Genomic DNA, 23,193 nt, shown 5'->3' on the forward strand with positions numbered 1-23,193 from the left:
ATGTCATAAGAAAAGGGCAGCCCTATTGATTTTTTTTTGTGATTTTTTTTCCTGACTCAAATGTTTTTATTTTTAGTCTCAGATCCTTTCCTTAACATCACTGGTGTGTAAGAGAACATGATTTTGTACATGAAATATGAAAACATAATTTCTGTATAATATTCTCATTTGGAATGGATCCAGGAGTGAGTCCCATGGCAAACTAGTTAACTGATGCTTTATAAATCAAACCAAGTGTTTAAAAAGCATTATACAATTTTATTACTTTATCACTATTACAATCTATAATTTATTTCAACTGTAACTATTATAATCAGAGAGACAAGGTGAGTGAGGTAATATCTTCTGTGTAAGCTCAAAGGCTTGTCTTTCTCACCAACAGAAGTCAGATCAATAAAGGATATTATCTTACCCACCTTGTGTCTCTAATATCCTGGGACCAACGTGACTACAACAACACTACTTAGTCTTATAAATTAATCATGTTATAATGACATGTCATGTTGATGTCATTTTAGTTACTGTTTGGAATTAACTTACTGCACTAAGTATTCTGTTTCAAACTAGTAGAGGTAAAATATAATTCACATTAATACATTTGCTTATTACAGACATGACTGATACATTGCCACCATTGTGGAGTTTTGAATGCTGACTTGATAATTAAGTTTACAAAGCAAAACCTATTTCCTCCATCTAATTTCAGTGTTTCCTTTTACTATGAACATTTTCTTTCATTTGCAAAAGGAATGGTTACAGTCTTTAAAGTACTTCCATAGAACATCAGTCTGTAGAATGATTGACTTATTTTATGTAATATGGAATAGGCAGTGTGGTTTTGCTTCATAGAATCATAGAAGACTAGGGTTAGAAGAGACCTCAGGAGGTCATCTAGTTCCACCTCCTGCTCAAAGCAGGACCAACACTAACTAAATCATCCCAGCCAGGGCTTTGTCAAGCGGGCCTTAAAAACCTCAAAGGATGGAGATTCCACCACCTCCCTAGGTAACCCATTCCCAGTGCTTCACCACCCTCCTGGTGAAATATTGTTTCCTAATATCCAACCTAGACCTCCCCCCACTGCAACTTGAGACCATTGCTCCTTTTTCTGTCATCTGCCACCACTGAGAACAGCTGAGCTCCATCTTCTTTGGAACCCCCCTTCAGGTACTTGAAAGCTGCATCATGTTATGCTTTTTGCTTTTGCTGGTCTGGTAGGTCTCAAAAGAGTCTCAAAAATGTGTTTAAGATGGAAAGTGGGGGGAGCAATACCTAAAATGTGCAAATACCTGGTGGGTAGACAGCATTAGTTCTAGATATCCATTTAATGCAGTGGTTCTCAAACTTTTGTACTGGTGACCTTTTTCACATAGCAAGCCTCTGAGTGTGACACCCCCTTATAAATTAAAAACACTTTTTAATATATTTAACACCATTATAAATGCTGGAGGCAAAGCAGGGTTTGGGGTGGAGGCTGACAGCTCATGATCCCCCATGTAATAATCTCTTGACCCCCTGAGGGGTCCCAACCCCGAGTTTGAGAACCCCTGATTTAATGCACGAGTTCAAAACCAACTTTTTGCTATTTAGCCTTGTGGAGTTCCAAAAAGAAAAATGTTTGGGTTCTTAAGTGCTTTCTACCCTCAATGCCATCTGAATGACACAACTGGACTGAAGAAAGCACTAAAAATAGACTGCAGGGAACAATTGAGCTTTGGCAAAAAAACATGGACTAAATAATGAAGTCAGGCCTTCTATCTCAAACTGGTAGGAATCTGATGAATAACACTGAAAATGTATAGCCTAATTTTCAAAAATGCTGAACATTCGCAATTTCAACTGAAGTCAGTAGGAGATATGGGTTCTCAAGCACCTCTGAAAATCAGACCGCTATATTTTTAGGCTGTGAGTTTATCAGTAAGGAGTTGATAAAAATCTTACAATGCCAATATGGCACTTCGATCATGTAGATTGCAACATAATTTTGATTTGTCTTCTTTTACGTACATTATGCAACAACATCTTATGGAATAATTAATGTATGCATTGATGAATGACTTACTGTTTTTCAAATGCTATTTACTAAACATAATGAGCCAGATCTTCAGCTGATGTAAAATGCAGTACCTCCTTTGAAATCAATGGAGCTACGCCAATACACTAGCTGAGAAATGGATCCTGTGAATCATATATGTAATAAAATATCAGTTTAAAGCTACTGGGGGTAGTAGTGTTCTGTTGCATAATTAATCTGTAAAAAATAAAAATAAATGTTTTTTAAACTTTACCTTGCTCTGAAGCTGTGTAACTTCTCTTGCAAACACACTGTCAATTGTGGCTGGCATCTGCTTATACAGAGAATTGGAAAGGTCTTTTTTAGCAGATCCTTTGTACTTTGTCTAGAAAGAAAAAAAGACAAAAAAATGCAGGAATTACTTCAAAGAGAATCACATAGTAACTAAACAAATCACTTTGTTTTACTTTGAAGTAAAATGGTACAAAAGAACTTTGTACTGGAAAAGACCTAGAAAAGTCTTATAGAGTAATTTAAGAATACACATTTATTTTCAAATCACTTTATATTTCAGATTAGTGTATATAATCCATGAATCACTATAATGTGCCTGATAGTTAAAATTGAAGAAATTTTGAAGGAAGCCTTGAATGAGGCAAGCAAAGTCAGTAAAAAAATATGCCACTTATTAATTCACTTCTTGATCCAAAAAGCAAAATTATCTACATATTTTCAGTTTTCTGGAGTTTTGCACATTGTGTTCAGTGGAGAAACAAATAATGGAACACTGAGACACTCAATAAGAGGCACTAATTAATTTTCACTGGCAAATACAAGAATATGAAGACAACAATTTGTTTATTAATTTCTACTTCAGATTTCTACATCAAATATTGTTTTAAAATTTCTTGTTATTTCTCCTGTGTTTTCACTACCATTCAAAGCTAGCATTTTCTAAGCATCATTACCAAAGCACAGAAAACCCAATGGCAACTTTCTCACAACAGAGTGATGCAAGCCAGAAGCATAGTACAGAATTGCTGGCTTGCTTCCGTTTTTGTCTCTGAAGCAAAGTATGTCAGGAGCATAAATTTTAAATTAATAAAACAATCTTTAAAAATAATCACTGATATCAGGAATATGCCATCTTAAATGCATTATCATATTTAATTGACATGCACCAACTGGACCATGTCTAATTATTTATTACTCTGGTTATTCCCATGAATTATTGTTTTTTAAAATACAGAAAATTCATTTTTCCCAGATTTTTTTGTGAGTTGACAAAAGATGCCTAAATACAATATTAAAAATACCTACATTCTCCAACAAAGGCTATGGAACACTAGAGGTCAGCAATTTACAATCTTAGTCAGCTAACACTTTATCGTATTCAACCACTGCAACAAAACATGTTACCTAAACAGCACTCTAAAAAACTTTTGAAACAAAAAGCAATTTTTTTTACTTTTGTTATATATTAAATCTTTAAGTGTTCTTTTATTAACAATCAGCAACACCACATGCTGTAGCCGTTTGATACTAAACAACATAGCACAAAACAGCAACAGCTTCACATATATTTGGCTTCTATAGGCTATATGATGTCTTATCTCAGTTATATCATTTATGTTTGAATGAGAAAATTCAGAATAACTCCATTATGGTTATTCCACTTGTGAGTTATCCTACCTATTCCTGACACATGAAGATAAATGTCAGTAAAGCAGCAAACATATGCTTTTAAATTTGATCTAGACTTACAACTAATCAGCACTGAAGTTTCAGAGAAAATATATGGAATGCATGTGAATTATATAAAAATCTCAGTTCAGATATGAATAACTGGACACAGTTTATTATATACAAAACATGAGAAACTGAGGCACCCAGAGGTTAAGTGACTTTGCCACAGTCTGTGTGAGTCTGTAAATTCTCACAGAGTGAGTGGCAGAACCAGAAATGAAACCCAGATCTTTTGATTCTCAGTAATATGCTGACTCCTTTTGCTAAGGCTCCCTTCCCAGTTTTCACTCTCCACCCCCAAAATAGACAAAAATACATTCATGCAACAACATGCCTTCAGGAACATTTCTTCCTAGTGCCAGGACATAAGTGGTTGTCAATAAGAGGTGGTCTAATCATTTCTGAAATCTATATTTTTGGCTCAGTAGCACCTTGCATATATGTGTGTATGCATGCATACATTTACAGACTCACACAGACCGAAAAATGTACCTAACACTCATTGGCCCAAGAACTGAACCTACTTGCCAGAGTGAAAAATATGCCACCCCCTGACACAAGTAATATGCTCTTCCCAAAATGTAAAGCAATAGATACTGTCAGAATTAAGACATTACTTCAGCTGATGAACTCCAGAAAGAATAAACCCTTTAAAATAAGTTCTGTGGTATGTTGAAAGAGTTTCTTTTTGAAAGAATTGGTTGGGTGGGGACGAGGAGGAGAGAGATTGAGGAAAAAGCAACGGGGTGGAGGGTGAAAGGAAATTTAAGAAGTGGGGAGTACAGAAGGGGTGAAATCAACTCCCCAGCCCAGAAATAGTGAGAGCTCCCACTCTCTCATGTCAGCCTAAGGACTTTGTGCTACCCTCTGCAGATTAAAAGAGGAGCTTTCTATGGCATATAAGGGGGCACTACGTGGCAGCTTCATCATTGGTCCTTCTCCCCACCCCAAGTAGCATGGAGGGACCTTGCACAGGTACTCCACACTCCGAATAAATTTTGTTCTATATGTATAGTATGTAATTATAAACATTTTTACTGGAGTTTGAGTTGAGAGAGAAAACTTTTCCACTGTGAGTTAAAATGTGGCCCATGATAGTTATAGCGTGCAGTTAAGAGTTGATGTTCATTTATTTGGTCTAGTAAGTATGGAAAGTAGGAATTGGAGTCAGTATACTTAGAATTTGATATCAGGTATGCCACTGTATGGTCTTATGCAAAGCCACTAGGAAGGAAAGATGGCCTTGTGGTTAAGGCAATGGACTAGGATTTGGGTTCAATTCCCAGCTCAGCACAAACTTCCTGGGTGACCTTGAGCAAGCCACTTACCTGATCCGTGCCTCAGTTCTCCACTTGTAAGATAATATTTCCTATTATCCCCTTTCTCTTATTCTTTGTTTGCTATTCAGACTGTAAGCTCCTCAAGGCAGGAACTATCCATTTCTATGTATCTGGACAGCACCTAGCACAATGGAGCCCTAGTCATTACTGTAATACAAACAACAAATAATAATGATTTCTCTTGGTCCATCCATCTGTGAAAGGGAGTGTAACAGGGCGGTCTACCACTTCAGGGGCTGGGGGGAGTAGGGACCAACTGGCACTGTTCTGGAGGGAAGCCCAGCAGGCAGGTGCAGGGAATCAGCTGACCCAGCAGGACAGCAGCTAATGATTGGGTCTGATTCCCACCGGAGGATATCAATGAAGAGCCCACCTCCATGAGGGAGCCTGAGACCAGGAGACAGCTGAGCGCACAGTCTCCTGTGGCTGCAGCAGAAGGCTTCAAGAGGGAAAGTCCAGATCCTTTAGTTACTGGAGGCCAGAGGATCCCACAATTCCAGTCAAGACCAGGACTATTGCTTTTCTAATTGTTCTATATTTCTTTTTGTTTTGAGTTGGAGAATAAACAGAGCCCTGGGGGAAAGACCATAAACAGAACCAAGCATGGCTGATTGTTTATCCCAGGGTAATGAGCGGGTCCATTAGCTCACAAGGGGTCTACTCTCACAAAACTATTTACATTTAATGTTTGTCAAACGATGTGGGATCCTAGAAGAAAGGTGCTATACAATATTACATTACCTTTATACACTTAAACTGTATACAGTAGTGACACTCCTATAACCCACTAAAACTTTTGGATTCTCTTGCTATTTGATATGAATAGACTCCCCAATCTGCCCCCTCAAGAATCGCAATATTCAACTTAGTGGGCTTTTTTACTGGTAACTAAGTACTGAAGAATATTCTGCAATCTTTTATATCTTACCTCAGAAATAAAAGCACTCATATTTTTCACATGTTTTAACTGAGGGGTGTCAGATACAAATGTGAACTTGCCTTTAGATTTTTCATACTCTTCTTTATAGTGGATCTACAAAGAGAAAAAATGAATTTAAATTGACCCTAAAAATAGAAAAAGACAATTATCTTTTTAGATTTATTCTACTCATTTGGACAGAACACTAAAATACTGTGCCAAGTGGCTTGTAAACACCACATCATGTAACAAAGTAAGCCACAGAGAAAAACCACTCAGATAACGTCAAATAGAAACCTACAACAGCAAGAAGATCAAGTTATAACAGAAACTTAAACTTGTTCACTGAGCACCTAGATGATGTAAAAAAAAATTACAAAATCTTTTATATGACATATGAAAAAGACAGGATTATTTGTTATACCTACAGTGTACTGTCACCCACTACTTGCAATTCCTGTAGCATCTTGAAAGAAAGGGGGTATTGAAGAGAGTTTTCTCCACCTGATTTCATGTCAAAAGTACTAAAAACAGCCTCTAAATTTCTATACACAAACATTGCAAATACAAAATCTTCATTTTCCCACAACACATGTGTCATAAATATAAAGGGAAGGGTAACCACCTTTCTGTATACAGTGCTATAAAATCCCTCCTGGCCAGAGGCAAAACCCTTTCACCTGTAAAGGGTTAAGAAGCTAAGGTAACCTCGCTGGCATCTGACCCAAAATGACCAATAAGAGGACAAGATACTTTCAGATCTTGGGGGGGGGGGAAATAAAGGGTCTGTCGGTCTGTGTGATGCTTTTGCCGGGAACAGATCAGGAATGCAGCCTCACAATCCCTGTTAATTAGTAAGTAATCTAGCTAGAAATGCATTAGATTTCCTTTTGTTTAATGGCTGGTAAAATAGGCTGTGCTGAATGGAATGTATATTCCTGCTTTTGTGTCTTTTTGTAATTTAAGGTTTTGCCTAGAGGGTTTCTCTGTGTTTTGAATCTGATTTCCCTGTAAGGTATTTACCATCCTGATTTTACAGAGGTGATTCTTTTACCTTTTCTTTAATTAAAATTCTTCTAAGAACCTGACTGATTTTTCATTGTTCTTAAGATCCAAGGGTTTGGGTCTGTGTTCACCTGTACAAATTGGTGAGGATTCTTATCAAGCTTTCCCCAGGAAAGGGGGCGTAGGGCTTGGGGGGATATTTTGGGGGAAGATGTCTCCAAGTGGACTCTTCCCTGTTCTTTAAAATGCTTGGTGGTGGCAGCATACGGTTCAAGGACAAGGCAAAGTTTATGCCTTGGGAAAGTTTTAACCTAAGCTGGTAAGAATAAGCTTAGGGGGTCTTGCATGCAGGTCCCCACATCTGTACCTTAGAGTTCAGAGTGGGGAAGGAACCTTGACAACATGCAATTACAGTTTTTATGTATCCAAGATCCATGAATAAATTCTGAGGGGCAGGTTTCAAAATGTTGTCCCCAAAGTCTCTAGCATTTGAAGTCAAGGTCTTCTAGATAGCTGTGTAGTGTAGTTGTCAGACTCTTCTTGAAGGCAGAAAAAAAAAGTCATAAGCTCATTCCTAAAGTCTTTTTCACACACACAGGAGATCATTTTTGCTACCAAGGTGGGGGTGGAGGATGACAAAACAAAGCAATGGATCTTCTTTCCCTAAAATAGTTATTTTAGAAACCCACCAAAAATAAAGTCTCAACTCATACTTTCCCATGAGAAACCACCACATCATAGGCTTTATCGAGATACAGATAACTAACAAATATTTATGTTATTGTTCCTGTGGTCTGAGTTAATGTTTTGTGTTACAGTGTGATTGCTAGGAATGCGTATGGTGTTACTGACTATGCTGGAGGTGAATGGGACTTATTTATAGAGGGACAGAATAAGTTAGTGAAGATGGTGAATGTAATGTGAAAGGATAAACATACATTTAAAGAAGGATAGCTCAACTGAACTTTCCTTGTTTTTAAGGAAGTGTGTGGATAGGTATTCCACTTAAGCAACCTTAACTGCTTGAAGTTTCTTTCAATATTGATATCAATATGGTTCAATGTAAAGTGAATTATTTAGACATAAGCTCTTCTGTTCTCATCTCTCTAACCTCATTTTCACACTCTGCACTGTAGCACCTTGCATTTATACACTGAAGACTTGCTAACAGAAGCAACACAGCCTGAGCAATAGAAAATAAAAATTTTCTTACCCCATAATTTCTGTAAGTAGCATCTCCCACAATTCTGTTATGCCTGCTCCCCTTCACTCAGCAATTTCCAGAGGCAGTTCAAAACTGCAGCACAGCATGTGCTGGCCATGCCTCCTTCTCCCGCTTGCCACAGATGAGTCATTCTAAAAGTTGTGTACAGATACTATCATCATCATCAAATGCTAACTCATTAACTGTACAGCAGGCAACTGTCTGCACAGTAATTGTCCAACTAAAAAGCTGACCCCTTGGCTAATGAACCATTAGGGAGGGTAAAACTGAGGGAGATGTTGCTAACAGAAAGGAAATTTTCAGGTAAGAAATATTCCATGATGCAGCCTGTGACACTGTCAGGCCAGATGCCAGCTCTTGCCAAGACTGCAGGCATTTGCTAAGAACTAACAAACTCATAGCTGGAGACCAGACCAGTTCACTTCTGTGTTCGTTTCGCTCAAAATAAGTAGTCTTTTGACTATTTGAGTCAAAATAAGTAATCTTTTAAGAATGTATTTAGACTATATGAAATCTTTGTAAATTGCTGTACGCATTAATCTCACTTGTAATGTCGGTATTCCATGCTAAGAAAATATGTAAGTTTTGCTTTATAGTTTTGAAAAGGTTTGCTCTGAACTTGTGAACCCATGCATGGGAATCATCCTATGCCCATCCAGAAGGACTATCGAAGTCAGATGGGCCATCAAGAAATACTGCAGTACAAAGGATTGATTAATGGCCCTATCACACCCGGAATATGCTGTGTGCAAGGAAGCTCATCCTGTGGACTTGGAAGCTGAATGAAGGAAATCTTTTTGGCTGTTTGAACTCTGACAGAGCTAGAGACTCTAAACTGAAGCCAGAAATCCCCAGGGACTGCCTTCTGGGTTTGCCCTGACAGACACTTTGACTTGACAGATCACTACAACTCTGTCACTCTTAGGAGTTAGATGGTAACTCATATGTGTGTATACATTTGCTTGCTTTAACCTATAAACAACTCTCTTATTTCTTTTTTCCTACCTCATAAAATTTTAGATAGTTTATTACAGGATTGGCTACAGTCGCTGTCTCTGGTATAAGAGCTAGGGTACCAACTGATTTGGGGTAAATGACTGGTCTCTTGGAACTAGAAGCAACCTGAATGAGATGTGATTTTTGGTGTAAGACAAGTGACCATTTATTACTAAATCCAGTTTGTCTGGGTAGCAAGATAGACTAGAGAGTCTAAGGGGACTGTCTGTAACTCCATGGTAAGACTGGTTTCAGAGTGGTAGCCGTGTTAGTCTGTATCAGCAAAAAGAATGAGGAGTACTTGTGGCACCTTAGAGAATGTTAGTCTCTAAGCCCTGGTCTACACTACGAATTTAGGTCGAATTAACCCTGCACCCATACACACGACCAAGCCTGTTTTGTCGACTTAAAGGGCTCTTAAAATCGATTTCTGTACTCCTCCCCGGCAAGGGGTTTAGTGCTAAAATTGACCTCGCTGGGTCAAATTTGGGGTAGTGTGGACACAATTTGACGGTATTGGCCTCCGAGAGCTATCATAGAATCATTGAATATCAGGGTTGGAAGGGACCTCAGGAGGTCATCTAGTCCAACCCCCTGCTCAAAGCAGGACCAATCCCCAACTAAATCATCCCATCCCCAACTAAATCATACAAGCTATCCCAGAGTGCTCCATTCTGACCGCTCTGGACAGTACTCTCAACTCAGATGCACTGGCCAGGTAGACAGGAAAAGCTCCAGGAACTTTTGAATTTCAATTCCTGTTTTGCCAGCGTGGTGAGCTGATCAGCACAGGTGACCATGCAGAACTCATCAGCACAGGTGACCATGCAGTCCCAGAATCGCAAAAGAGCTACAGCATGGACCGAATGGGAGGTACTAGATCTGATCACTGTAAGGGGAGAAGAATCAGTGTAGGCAGAACTCCATTCCAAAAGATGAAATGCCAATATATATGCCAAAATCTCCAAGGGCATGATGGACAGAGGCTACAACAGGGACACACAGCAGTGCCACATGAAAATTAAGGAGCTCAGCCAAGCCTATCAAAAAACAAAGGAGGCAAATGGTCGCTCCGGGTCAGAGCTCCATACATGCCACTTCTATGATGAGCTGCATGCAATTCTAGGGGGGGGCCCCAACCACTACCCCACCACTGTCCATGGACACCTGCAAGGGGGGAGTCTCACATAATAAGGATAAGGATTTTGTGGATGAGGAGGAGGAGGAGGAGGAGGTTGAAGATAGCACACAGCAGGCAAGCGGAGAATCCCTTCTCCCCGGCAGCCAGGAACTGTTCATCACCCTGGAGCCAGTATCCTCCCAACCCTCCTAAGGCGGGGTCCCAGACCATGAAGCCAGAGAAGGCACCTCTGGTGAGTGTACCTTTGTCAATATAATTCAGGTTTAAAAGTAAGCGTGTTTAATGATTAATTTGCCCTGAAGACTTGGGATGCATTCGCGGCCACTATAGCTACTGGAAAAGTATGTGTCTGGGGATGGAGCAGAAATCCTCCAGGGACATCTCCATGAAACTCTCCTGGAGTACTCTAAAAGCCTTTGCAAAAGGTTTCTGGGGAGGGCACCTTATTCCGAACTACATGGTAGGACACTTTACCACGCCAAGCCAGTAGCAAGTAGTCTAGAATCATTGCAGAACAAAGCATTGCAGTGAATGGGCCCGCGCTTTGGTGCCATTCAAGCAACATCATTTGGGGGAGGGATAGCTCAGCGGTTTGAGCACTGGCCTGCTAAACCGAGGGTTGCGAGTTCAAACTTTAGGGGGCCATTAAGGGATCTGGGTCAAAAATTGGGGGACTTGGTCCTGCTTTGAGCAGGGTGTTGGACTAGATGACCTCCTGAGGTCCCTTCCAACCCTGATGTTCTATATTCTATGATTTATCTCTCTGTGTTAGCCTCAGGAGAGTGATATCATTCATGGTCACCTGCTTGAAATACGGGAAATTTGTCTAGTTTTATTTTGGCAGCTCCTAGAAGCCCCAATCAGAATGTGCTGGTTGTGAGCGCAAGATTTGAGTGGGTAATTATGACAGGACATAAGACAGGATCTTCACATTAGATTTTGATCCTAGATGTTCTGTTCTGCTACAGACATTTTTGCATCAATTGGCATCAAGCAATTGGAAGATGAAAAAGGACATACGGAATACTGTAGTGACATTTTTGCACTTGAAATATGTATGAAGTAGGCAAGAAGTTTCTGAAGCATAAATGGTGGGGATATGTGGTGAATACAAGCAATGACTGGAAGAAATGAGCATAGAAGCTTATATTCTTATTCAAATTTGGGGTTTAAAATTTGGATGAGTAAAATATTAATTTGGCCAAGTGTGAATTTTTGCCTGCAAGTGACCTCCTATTCATTACAAAGTATTATGCAAGGATGACTGGATCTCTTAGACCTCACAAGATATGATTATGAAAAATTCTTCCTTTGGGACTTAGGCTCCCAAATCCCATTGAATTTCAATGGTAGTTGGATGTCTAACTTTTTTAGGCTCCTCTGAAAATCTCAGGCCAAATATATACCTTTTGTGTCCTTTATACTTGTATAATTTTAACTAATAATTATAAACCCATTGGGACAATCCGACCTTGATATAATTGGTCATAATTCAACTAACTTCTGTGGAAATACTTTTCTTTACACTAGTTCTGCATTTGGCCTTGTGTCTCTTTGACTCTTATTTCACAGGATATTAAAACCACCACAATTCTGTTTTACAACAAATGGGAATCAAAGATTTCAACAGTAATATTCACAATAGTTTTCTATTCTGCTACTTTATATCAATTGCTATTGAAGTTAATAGCAGAAATTCTATGACTTGCTGTGGAATTTGAGTTTTTCCCTAGGTACCATACTGAAGGAAAACATTAAAAAGTAACAGTTTTTGCATCTCCACTACATATGTGTACACACAGACACACACACAAATGTAACTTTCACACTTCAAGACTCTTAAACAGCCTACTAGTATAAGCTATGGATGTATGTATGATATAGTGTGTAAAATAAAACAGTGACACTGTGTTCAGAACAGGAAACCATCCTACTACAGCTCTAATCCATCAATAAAGTGAAAGTTATTGTTCCTGTGAATTTGTTTGAAATATGATAAAAATATACTTACAACTTTTTAAGATTAAGCTGCATATGCAGCCACTTAGGTAAATATACAGGTATACATTTTTCCCTCAAATTCACTGTGAATTATTTTTATTCAGATGTTGACAAAGATATACTGATTTTTAAGGCCCCTTTTTGGATAAATTGGCCTCTTATGGGAAAACATGACCTTATATATCACAATTTAAGGCTTGAGCCAATTTCCACTGGGGTTAATGTGAGTCTTTAAATTGATTTCAACGAGAGCTGGATTGGGCCCTTAATGACTTCATACTGTTTTTCAAATTGCTTCCATTTTAAAAATATAACGTTTAAATGACAAGTTTTCACATTTAGGCACAACAGTTCTGCACAACTACTACACTGAGTAGTTGTGGGCTACAATTGCAAAAGAAGAGTCAAACGGACCAAATTCTGCCAGATCCAATTCAGTCAGTTATACCAATGCAGCCCTACTGAAGTCATATGGATATGGTCCATAGAGTTGCACATGTGTAACTGAGGGCAGAATCTGGCTCTGGAAACACTGGTATACTGTACATTGGTTAGTATTAGCTTTTAACAACAACAAATTATATCCTGAACAATTTGTTTCAAACTGGATATAAATCTTAAGATGAAAAGTCAAACTCTGAAACATTAGACCAATGAGATATTCAATGAGGATTTAATTAAGACACAGTTTATCATGCATCCACATTTTCTATCCAATACTGAGAAAAGCAGCTTGAAACAATAGTTAACTGGGTCGTAATTACTTTTCTCATTTTAACCAACAATAAATAATTTTTTGTCTCCAGTCTACTGACAATTCTCAGAACCACAGTGTAGTACTTCAAATTCTTTTGTAGTTAAAAGAAAAGAAAAGAAACCAGAACTGCAACAAATGCATTTTCTATTAATTTTTATTAACCATCATTAAACACTATTAATTGAGAAAAACAGTAATTAAAGTCCTGGCGGGATCTAATCTTCACCATGTCCAGCCGATGGCAAGGAGATGCTGAATTAGAAGAACTACAATTTGGACTACAGTATGTGGCAAATTAGATGGTAAGTAGCATTATGTTTAAAGGGAATTTGCTGCAGGTGATAAAGAAACATTAGTAACATGCACATATGAAATGCAGTATGATGATTCAAGAGGCAAGCTATTTCCCTTTTACAGAAAGGACTATGATAATTTGCTTAATAACTTTATTCAGCTTCCTACTTTCCCCATAACACCACCCTGTGTCCCCTTTTAAAATACAAACAATAACAACAAATTAAGGGGTCCAATTTAAATGTGGAAAAGAAAGGGGCTGGAAAGGAAGGTAACACACATAAGTCCAACGTAAGTGAGAATTAAAGGCATCTTGAACTCTGTTAAACAGTGGAATATGAGAACGGATATCCTCTCATACAAGACCCAAGGCTTGCATGCCGTAAAGGGCTTTAAAAATAACAGTGCCAATTTAAAGTCAGATTATAAAGAACTCAGGGTGAACATAATATGATCACAGTATCTCAAGCCATGAACAATCATGCCATTGCACTCTGACAGAGTATCTGTGTTGACAGCCTTGCAAGGAAGGAAAGGGAATAACCCAGCCTTGTAGTCACAAGGTCATGAGCTGCTGTCACAAGGTCACCTTAGGGTAAAACTGCAAGCCACACAAAGTCACTGAAACCCACTTATGTTGGACTTATACATATTACCTTCATTTCCAGTCCCTTTCCTTTCTACATGGTAATGAGCAAATTTGGGTCTGAAACCTCTGAGTGCATGTACTTGGGCATGTATTTACATTTATACACACACACACAGGTTTTCAAGTACAACTTTGTTCATTACCAAGTGAATACACTAAACTATTTCCATATTTGCATGAATAATAGCTCCTCCCTAAACAGTCATGCAAACAAAAAGTACTTTGCACAAACGTTTAAAAAAAAAAGCAAATGTAAAGAACTATGAACATGGCTGGATCCAAAAGCAAACTGGAACATTCACTGAGCTCTGTTCCCAAACTTTGTGCAGGTGCTGCCAGAAGTGAGTAAAGACAATCCCCCGAGAAATCCTTCACAGCTGTGTGTCTCCCCTGTAACCAAAAAGGGTCAAGAGGTTCTGGCACGATTCCTAGAATGAAGATGTATAGTGATAGGGGAAATTTTCTCCCTGAGTACTGTAGGACTTTTCTAGTAATAGTGAAAATTCAATTATGGTGAAGGTTTGGGGGGATTAAAAAAAATTCACTTTGAACCTGATCCAATACCCATAAAAGCCAATAAAAACACATCCAATGTTTTCAGTGAGCATTGGATCAGGCCCAAAATGCGGGTTCCATTTTAGTATATTAATAGGGAGAATTCCCTTTGAAATTATATTGGTTCTGGACCATTGCATTTCTTATAATAATATCATACAGAAATCATTATCCTTTGAAAGCTTCACATATCTCAGTGAAAATCTAACACACTCTTTCAGCAAAAGCGACATCTTTGAACAATTACAGGGTCTGAAACCTCATTTTAATTCATATATTCATCTTAGCCCCTAAACCTTCACAGAAAAATCAAAGAAAGATATCTCCACAATATTTATCAACTGATTAACAGCAGCAACAGCCACCATGACCACCAATGATACACTTTTCAATAGTAATTCCTTTCTAATTAAAACAAATAGTTTATCAACACTGTTCAGGGTATTTTTTTGCCTTTATAACAGCAATCATATCTAGAAATAAGTAGTACGGAAACAATAAATGGATTTCAGGTCAGCCTAATGCTTCATTTTTACTTTGGCTTTTACCTGACTTCACAGGTATTGTGTCATATACAGTACATTTCCAAACAAAAAAACATGGGTAACCATCAGTACCTTTGATAAAAATATTAATAGCCTGTACTACCTCTTAAGATAATTTGATGTTACTGGGTAATCACCTTACTGGCTTCTCTTAAGGCTATATCCAATATTCAGCCCACACCAAGATTTAAGTATTCCCACACAGTGTTCGGGCAAAAGAGAAGATTTGACCCTGTCAAGCTGCATTCTCTTCCCAGCATAGCAGCTCCTAAACATTCCAGATGTACCATTTTTCTAGTGGCCATCTATTCTTTCCTAATAAATGTCCTCCAGTAATGAATTTTCTGCATCCTCTATACTCTAGTTTCTGCATGTATTAATCTCATAAGGTCAACATACTTATTCACCTTGGATAATAATGCTACGATAAGTTTATGCACCATGTTACAATACAAGATGAACTTTGCACTTTGCAGTCCTACTAATCAATCAATTGCCAAAACATCCCAGGCTAGAGTTGGCTGGAAAGATTATTTTAGAGGCAAATCACCATCTCTTATATAATGGGCTGTTTTGCTGTTAGTCACCATATATATTTAGTCCACGAAGGAGAGCTGTCACTCTGTGTCTAATCAAAAACAGAACCCCAATTAGTGCACAGTTGCAAAGTTCCTCCTGGGATTCAAGTTTCCAGGAGGGGCACCGCAATAAATACAAACTCAAGCTCAAAGCTTCACTTTCATAATTCACTCAGGGGGCCAGATCCTCAGCTGACATAAAGCTGATATTACTTCAGTGAAGCCAACAGAGCTACTCCAATTTATGCCCACTACAGATCTGATCCAAGGTGTTCATGCCAAATGCAGACATACATTATATTTCTAAAACAACTCATTTGGAATTTGTTAATTGAGTGCCTTCATGAGATTCTGTAACATTTTAATGGAGTTTCCTCATACACATATTCCTGGGGCCCATTTATATTCTTTTGTATGTTTTAATCTATTGAGTAGGCACCCAGAACCTAGGATGGGCACCTATAGCTACATTTTATAAATCTGAAGAAATAAGAATAATACAAATAAAACCTTTAGAAGAAAGCAATATAATTGAAGGACACAAATGGTTACAGTCACTTACATCACTTATATTTTCAGTGCATCTTCTGGCCAGTTCCATGTTTCTGTCCTCAATAACAGGCTTAAGGAACACCTATAAAGGAAAGGGAAAGCATTTCAATATCAGTAAACTAAAACAGTGAAAAAAGAAGTGAGCACCTTTTCAAAGTTATCACTGCCACCCACCCTTTCTTCTTCCTCCTCCTCGCTTTCATCTTCCCTGAAATCCTGAAGGACAGGCATTCTTATTTTTTAATATTTTTGAAAAACAAGGGGGTAAAAATTGAAAAAGCCCACTGCTGCAGCAAATGGTTTATGTTCTACCACTTGTCGAGGGTGTATGCTTCTCTGGTGTCCTTCATTACACTTAACCTTACCAAGGCTTCTTCCTTATTTAGACAGCACTTGAAAGTCTTTATCTGAACAATTCGGTGTGAGTGAACTAAAAGGCATTACAGATGGCCTTGCTAACTCAGCTAATACTTTCTTACAGATAAAGTATAATTAAATGACCTATTCAAATAAACTATTCCTAAATGTCTAAGACACATTTAATTAAAGCACTGTAATTCAGTAACTATGTAAGATAAATGATTTAATGAAATCAACGGGCTAAAACGGGTGCCATGAAGCCTAAGATTATGGGGAAACTATCTAGTTCTAACATTTAAGATATCACAGACTCCAAACCAGCTGTCACAAATCTTTTTCACTCAGTCGAAATAAAGTTCATACAGAAAAAGCACACACACCTTTAGTTTTCTACTAGAGAGAGTCTGGACAATTCACATTTGCTTTATGAAATGTAATTTCAGAATGTAATACATGTTACTTTTGGTGCACTTAATAAATGGACACAAATCAGACATCAAGAATTATAACATTCAAAAACCAATTGGAGAACTTCAACCTCCCTGAACACTCAATTACAGACTTAGAAGTCGCAAATATTCAACAAAAAAACCTTCAAAAACAGACTCCAATGAGAAATTGCAGAACTGGAATTAATTTGTAAACTGGACACCATTAAATCAGGCTTGAATAAAGACTTGGAGTGGATGAGTCATTACACAAACTAAAAACTATTTCCCCATGATAATTTTCCCCCTACTGTTACTCACACCTTCTTGTCAACTGTTTGAAATGGGCCATCCTGATTATCACTACAAACTTTTTTTTCTCCTGCTGATAATAGCCCACCTTACTCAATTACTCTCATTAGAGTTGGTATGGCAACCCCCATTTTTTCATGTTCTCTGTGTGTGTGTATATATATATCTTCCTACTGTATTTTCCACTGTATGCATCTGATGAAGTGGGCTTTAGCCCATGAAAGCTTATGCTCAAATAAATTTGTTAGTCTCTAGGGTGCCACAAGTACTCCTCATTCTTTTTCCTGAAAATGTTTTTATATTAAACTTTATACATTCTTAAAATGCTTCATGCATTATGTCAGCTAAAGTAATATACATGCATACATACACACACATACCAACACTCTACAGAAGATAACATACCATGATCATACAGATAATACAAGTTCCTGTGTAACCATTCACAATTAAAGTCTGTCAAGATTTGTAGTCTCAGAACCAACCTTTGCTGTATAAATTCATGAGCTCAGCTCTGTTGGAATGGAAGCTGCCTTATTGGTTGTGGAAATCAGTTCACCTGTTGTTCTGTGAGAATGTATTGAATGTAGGGCTGTTGATTAATTGCAGTTATCTCATGGGATAAACTCAAAAAAATGAATTACGATTAACAAATTAATCGCAATTTATCACAGTTTTAATCACACTGCTAAACAATAGAATACCAACTGAAATGTATTAAATATGTTGGGTGTTTTTCTACATTTTTCTATACATTGTATTCTGTGTTGTAATTGAAATCAAAGTGTATATTATTTTTATTACAAATTTTTGCACTGTAAAACCGATAAACAAAAGAAATAGTATTTTTCAATTCACCTCATACAAATACTGTAGTGCAATCTCTTTGTTGTGAACGTGCAACTTACAAATGTAGATTTTTTTTACATAACTGCACTCTAAAAACAAAACAATGTAAAACTCCAGAGCCTACAAGTCCACTCAGTCCTACTTCTTGTTCAGCCAATTACTAAACCAAACAAGTTTATTTACATTTACAGGAGACGCTGCTGCCCTCTTCTTATTTATAATGTCACCTGAAAGTGAGAACAGGCATTCGCATGGCACTTTTGTAGCCGGTGTTGCAAGGTATTCATGTGCCAGATATGCTAAACATTTGTTTGTCCCTTCATGCTTCGGCCACCATTCCAGAGGACATGCTTCCATGCTGATGACACTCGTTATAAAAATTATGCATTACTCAATTTGTGACTGAACTCCTTGGGGGAGAATTGTATGTCCCGTGCTCTGTTTTACCCGCATTCTGCCACATATTTCATGTTATAGTAGTCTTGCACGATGACCCAGCACATGTTGTTCATTTTAAGAATGCTTTCACTGCAGATTTGACAAAACACAAAGAAGGTACGATGTGAGATTTCTAAAGATAGCTACAACACTCAACCCAAGATTTAAGAATCTGAAGTGCCTTCCAAAATCTGAGAGGGACAAGGTCTGGAGCATGCTCTCAGAAATCTTAAAAGAGCAACACTCCAATGCAGAATCTACAGAACCCGAACCACCAAAAAAGAAAATCAACCTTCTGCTGGTGGCATCTGACTCGGATAATGAAAATGAACATACGTTGGCCCGCACTGCTTTGGATTGTTATTGAGCAGAAGCAAGAAGGGACATATGAATCTTTAGTGCTTCGGGCCTGTAAATATCGTGTGATACCAGCCACAACAGTGCCAGGAGAACACCTGTTCTCACTTTCAGGTGACATTGTAAACAAGAAGCAGGCAGCATTATCTCCTGCAAATAAACAAACTTGTTTGTCTGAGCGATTGGCTGAACAAGAAGTAGAACTGAGTGGACTTGTAGACTCTAAAATTTTACATTGTTTTATTTTTGAATGCAGTTTTTTTTACATAACTCTACATTTGTAAGTTCAACTTTCACGATAAAGAGATTGCACTACAGTACTTGTATTAGGTGAACTGAAAAATACTATTTCTTTTGGTTTTTTTACGGTGCAAATACTTGTAATCAAAAATAAATACAAAGTGAGCACTGTACACTTTGTATTCTGTGTTAACTGAAATCAATATATTTGAAAATGTAGAAAACATCCATAAATATTTAAATGGTATTCTATTATTAACAGTGTGATTAATCGTGATTAATTTTTTTTAATCACTTGACAACCCTAATTGTAAGGTTCTTATTTAAAGTAAGAAAGCTAACTGGATTGACAATCATTCTAAATATGACATTCTTTTCCTAATTCTAGCACATCACACCACAACTTTGTACTGCATCCCAAAAAGTGATCCACTGCTGTGGAACCTGCACCCAGACAAAATTGCAGGGGTCCATGTTAGTAGATTCTCATGTGTTATTGGAGCCTGTATCTACACAGAAAACATAGGGTATGTGTAATTTTTAATGTAAAATTCCCAAAATGCCAAAAAGTAGTTGTGACTAACATATGCCTCCCATTTGCTGTCGGGAAGAGAAGCACTTAATTAGAAAAAGATATGAAAACAGACAGAACATTTGTGATTGAATAAAAAGTATTCATTAAGGTTGTTTGGGTTTTTTTTAATTTTTGAGAAAAACAGACAGCTCTCCACTTACTGTAACCCAGAGACAAAAGGCACTTACACATTAATAATACACAAGGGTTTCAAATGACTTTTATCCTGCTGTTTTAACAGATAAGCTCCTACATTTTAAGAAGAAAAGGAGTACTTGTGGCACCTTAGAGACTAACCAATTTATTTGAGCATGAGCTTTCGTGAGCTACAGCTCAAGTGAGCTGTAGCTCACGAAAGCTCATGCTCAAATAAATTGGTTAGTCTCTAAGGTGCCACAAGTACTCCTTTTCTTTTTGCGAATACAGACTAACATGGCTGTTCCTCTGAAACCTACATTTTAAGAGTGACAGTGATGGTAGGTGCCCAAATTGAGACCCATATGGCCCGATTTCCAGGGGGGTTGCACATCCACACCTCCCACTGACTTCTTTTGGAGCTGTAGGTACTTAGCACCTCTCAAATTTAGGCCCAAAAATCTCTGAAATTGGGCACTCAAAACAACTGGCCACTTCTGCAAATGTTGGACATAATAAATGCCTTTCTGAGCAACTACATGACGTGGCAATTCGCTTTTCTGGTATACAGAGCACTTGGTAAAGACAATAGAAATGCAGCACAGCAATGAATCATGGACTTTTTGTGCTGATACCAAAGTGAAACGCTGAAGAATGGAAATATCTCTGCATTGTAAAATAAATATTTTAATCCTAAGGGTTTTTAAAATTTCCTTGTTCCCCCCATATTCAATATATTTGGCAAGAAAAAGATGTAAAAAAATAATTAAAAGACAGAGGGGGAGATATTAATAATTGCCCAGAAGAATTGCTAAATTTTGCAAAGATCCACCGTGGGCTTTCTCCTGGGAAGAGCTGCTATTTTTCAATCGGAAGTCAAATGGTCAAAAATGACAAATTCTGAACTGCTTGGCCGTTTAGGTTATTTAAAAGGTTATTATTACAGTTAACATTAGAGTTATGATGCAACAATAATTACATATTAATTGTGGTTTTCTTGCCTATTATACCCATGAGCAAAATTAAACCAATTTAGAAAAAAATCCCACTTTTTTGTAATTTTTCACTGTAAATTATTGTGGACCAGGCATAACTAGTTATTCAAAAGTATTACCTTGTTTAATCTGTGTGTTTGCAGTGTTGTTGTAGCCATGTTGGTTCCAGGATATTAGAAAGACAAGGTGGGTGAGGTAATATCTTTTATTGGACCAACTTCTGTTGGTGAAAAAGATAAGCTTTCAAGCTAGACAGAGCTGTTAGTCCAGGCCTGAAGAAGAGCTCCATGTTGCTCGAAAGCTGGTTTCTTTCACCAACAGAAGTTGGTCCAATAAAAGATATTACCTCACTAATATCTTGGGACCAAAACAGCTAGAATAACATTGCAAACAAGGTGAAGTGGGCCATTAACACCTTTATAGTCCAAGGACATAAAAGGGGTGTGTGTGGATTACAGATTGTTGTAATAAGATATAAATTAGTGTCTTTATTAAGACTGTCATAAATATAAAGGGAAGGGTAAACCCCTTTGAAATCCCTCCTGGCCAGGGGAAAACTCCTCTCACCTGTAAATGGTTAAGAAGCTAAAGGTAATCTCGCTGGCACCTGACCAAAATGACCAATGAGGAGACAAGATACTTTCAAAAGCTGGGAGGAGGGAGAGAAACAAAGGGTCTCTGTCTGCCTTTATGCTGTCTTTGCCGGGGATAGACCAGGAATGGAGTCTTAGAACTTTTAGTAAGTAATCTAGCTAGGTATGCGTTAGATTATGATTTCTTTAAATGGCTGAGAAAAGAATTGTGCTGAATAGAATAACTATTTCTGTCTTTGTATCTTTTTTGTAACTTAAGGTTTTGCCTAGAGGGGTTCTCTATGTTTTGAATTTAATTACCCTGTAAGGTATCTACCATCCTGATTTTACAGAGGTGATTACTTTACTTCTATTTCTATTAAAAGTCTTCTTGTAAGAAAATTGAATGCTTTTTCATTGTTCTCAGATCCAAGGGTTTGTGTCTGTGATCACCTATGCAAATTGGTGAGGCTTTTTATCCAACATTTCCCAGGAAAGGGGGGGTGCAAGTGTTGGGAGGATTGTTCATTGTTCTTAAGATCCAAGGGTCTGGGTCTGTAGTCACCTAGGCAAATTGGTGAGGCTTTTTACCAAACCTTGTCCAGGAAGTGGGGTGCAAGGTTTTGGGAAGTATTTTGGGGGGAAAGACGTTTCCAAACAGCTCTTCCCCAGTAACCAGTATTTGTTTGGTGGTGGTAGCGGCCAATCCAAGGACAAAGGGTGGAATATTTTGTACCTTGGGGAACTTTTTGACCTAAGCTGGTAAAGATAAACTTAGGAGGTTTTCATGCAGGTCCCCACATCTGTACCCTAGCGTTCAGAGTGGGAGAGGAACCTTGACAAAGACCATCTAGAAAAGATATTAATTTAAGCTCCCACACTTATCTTTTGAAGGTATTGTGCGGGTTTCCTTTGAGGATGAGAACTGAGAGGTCAGATATGGAATGATTGTTTTGTGAAAAGTATTCACCCACAGGTGATGTGGTGTTTTTCTCTTTTATCATTTTTCTTTATGAGTTCAATGATTGTCTGGTTTCACCCACATAGTTGTTATTGGGGCATTTAGTGCACTGTCTGAGGTACATCACATGTGATAGGCATGTGTAGGACCCTTGGATCTTGAAAGGTGTGTTGTGGGGGGTATTAATCATTGTAGCAGTGGAGATAAGTCTGCAGGTTTTACATCTGTTGTTATGGCAGGGTCTGTTGCTGCTTTGAGTTGGGGGTCCTGGTCTATAAGGAGCTTGCTTCTGATGATCAACTGGGTGAGGCAGGGGGGTGGTTTGGAGGCCAGAAGAGTTCTTTCAGGAAGTATGGGTTGTAATTATTTCATAATATGCCTTATTGATTCCATTGTAGGAGTGGTAGGTGCCAACTTGAGTGTGTGGTCAAAGGGTGGGTTTTTTCCTGTGTTGAAGCAGGTTCTCTAGGAGTATTTGGGTAGCCCATTTCATGATGTGGTCTGCTTCTCTGGTAGAAAAGGAGTACTTGTGGCACCTTAGAGACTAACCAATTTATTTGAGCATGAGCTTTCGTGAGCTACGAAAGCTCATGCTCAAATAAATTGGTTAGTCTCTAAGGTGCCACAAGTACTCCTTTTCTTTTTGCGAATACAG

General features: G+C 38.0%; 1 protein-coding gene across 11 annotated transcripts in view; it reads right to left on the reverse strand.

Annotated features, from left to right (window-relative positions):
* NEBL (nebulette) overlaps nucleotides 1–23,193 on the reverse strand; it is a 411,963-nt gene that overhangs the window by 115,191 nt on the left and 273,579 nt on the right. For 9 of the 11 annotated variants that reach the window (XM_075125905.1, XM_075125902.1, XM_075125903.1 and 6 more), the window contains exons 1-4: nucleotides 16,492–16,657; nucleotides 16,328–16,399; nucleotides 6,029–6,133; nucleotides 2,289–2,399 (exon numbers count right to left, since the gene is read on the reverse strand). The exons of the other annotated variants lie outside the window; for them this stretch is intronic. In XM_075125905.1, coding sequence (XP_074982006.1) covers nucleotides 2,289–2,399; nucleotides 6,029–6,133; nucleotides 16,328–16,399; nucleotides 16,492–16,548 — 345 coding nt within the window. In that variant the 5' untranslated portion in view covers nucleotides 16,549–16,657. Of the gene's footprint in view, nucleotides 1–2,288; nucleotides 2,400–6,028; nucleotides 6,134–16,327; nucleotides 16,400–16,491; nucleotides 16,658–23,193 lie in introns of those variants that run through there. 11 annotated transcript variants of the gene reach the window in all.

This window comes from Caretta caretta, chromosome 2 (assembly GCF_965140235.1).
Source record: "Caretta caretta isolate rCarCar2 chromosome 2, rCarCar1.hap1, whole genome shotgun sequence".
Lineage (NCBI taxonomy): Eukaryota > Metazoa > Chordata > Testudines > Cheloniidae > Caretta > Caretta caretta.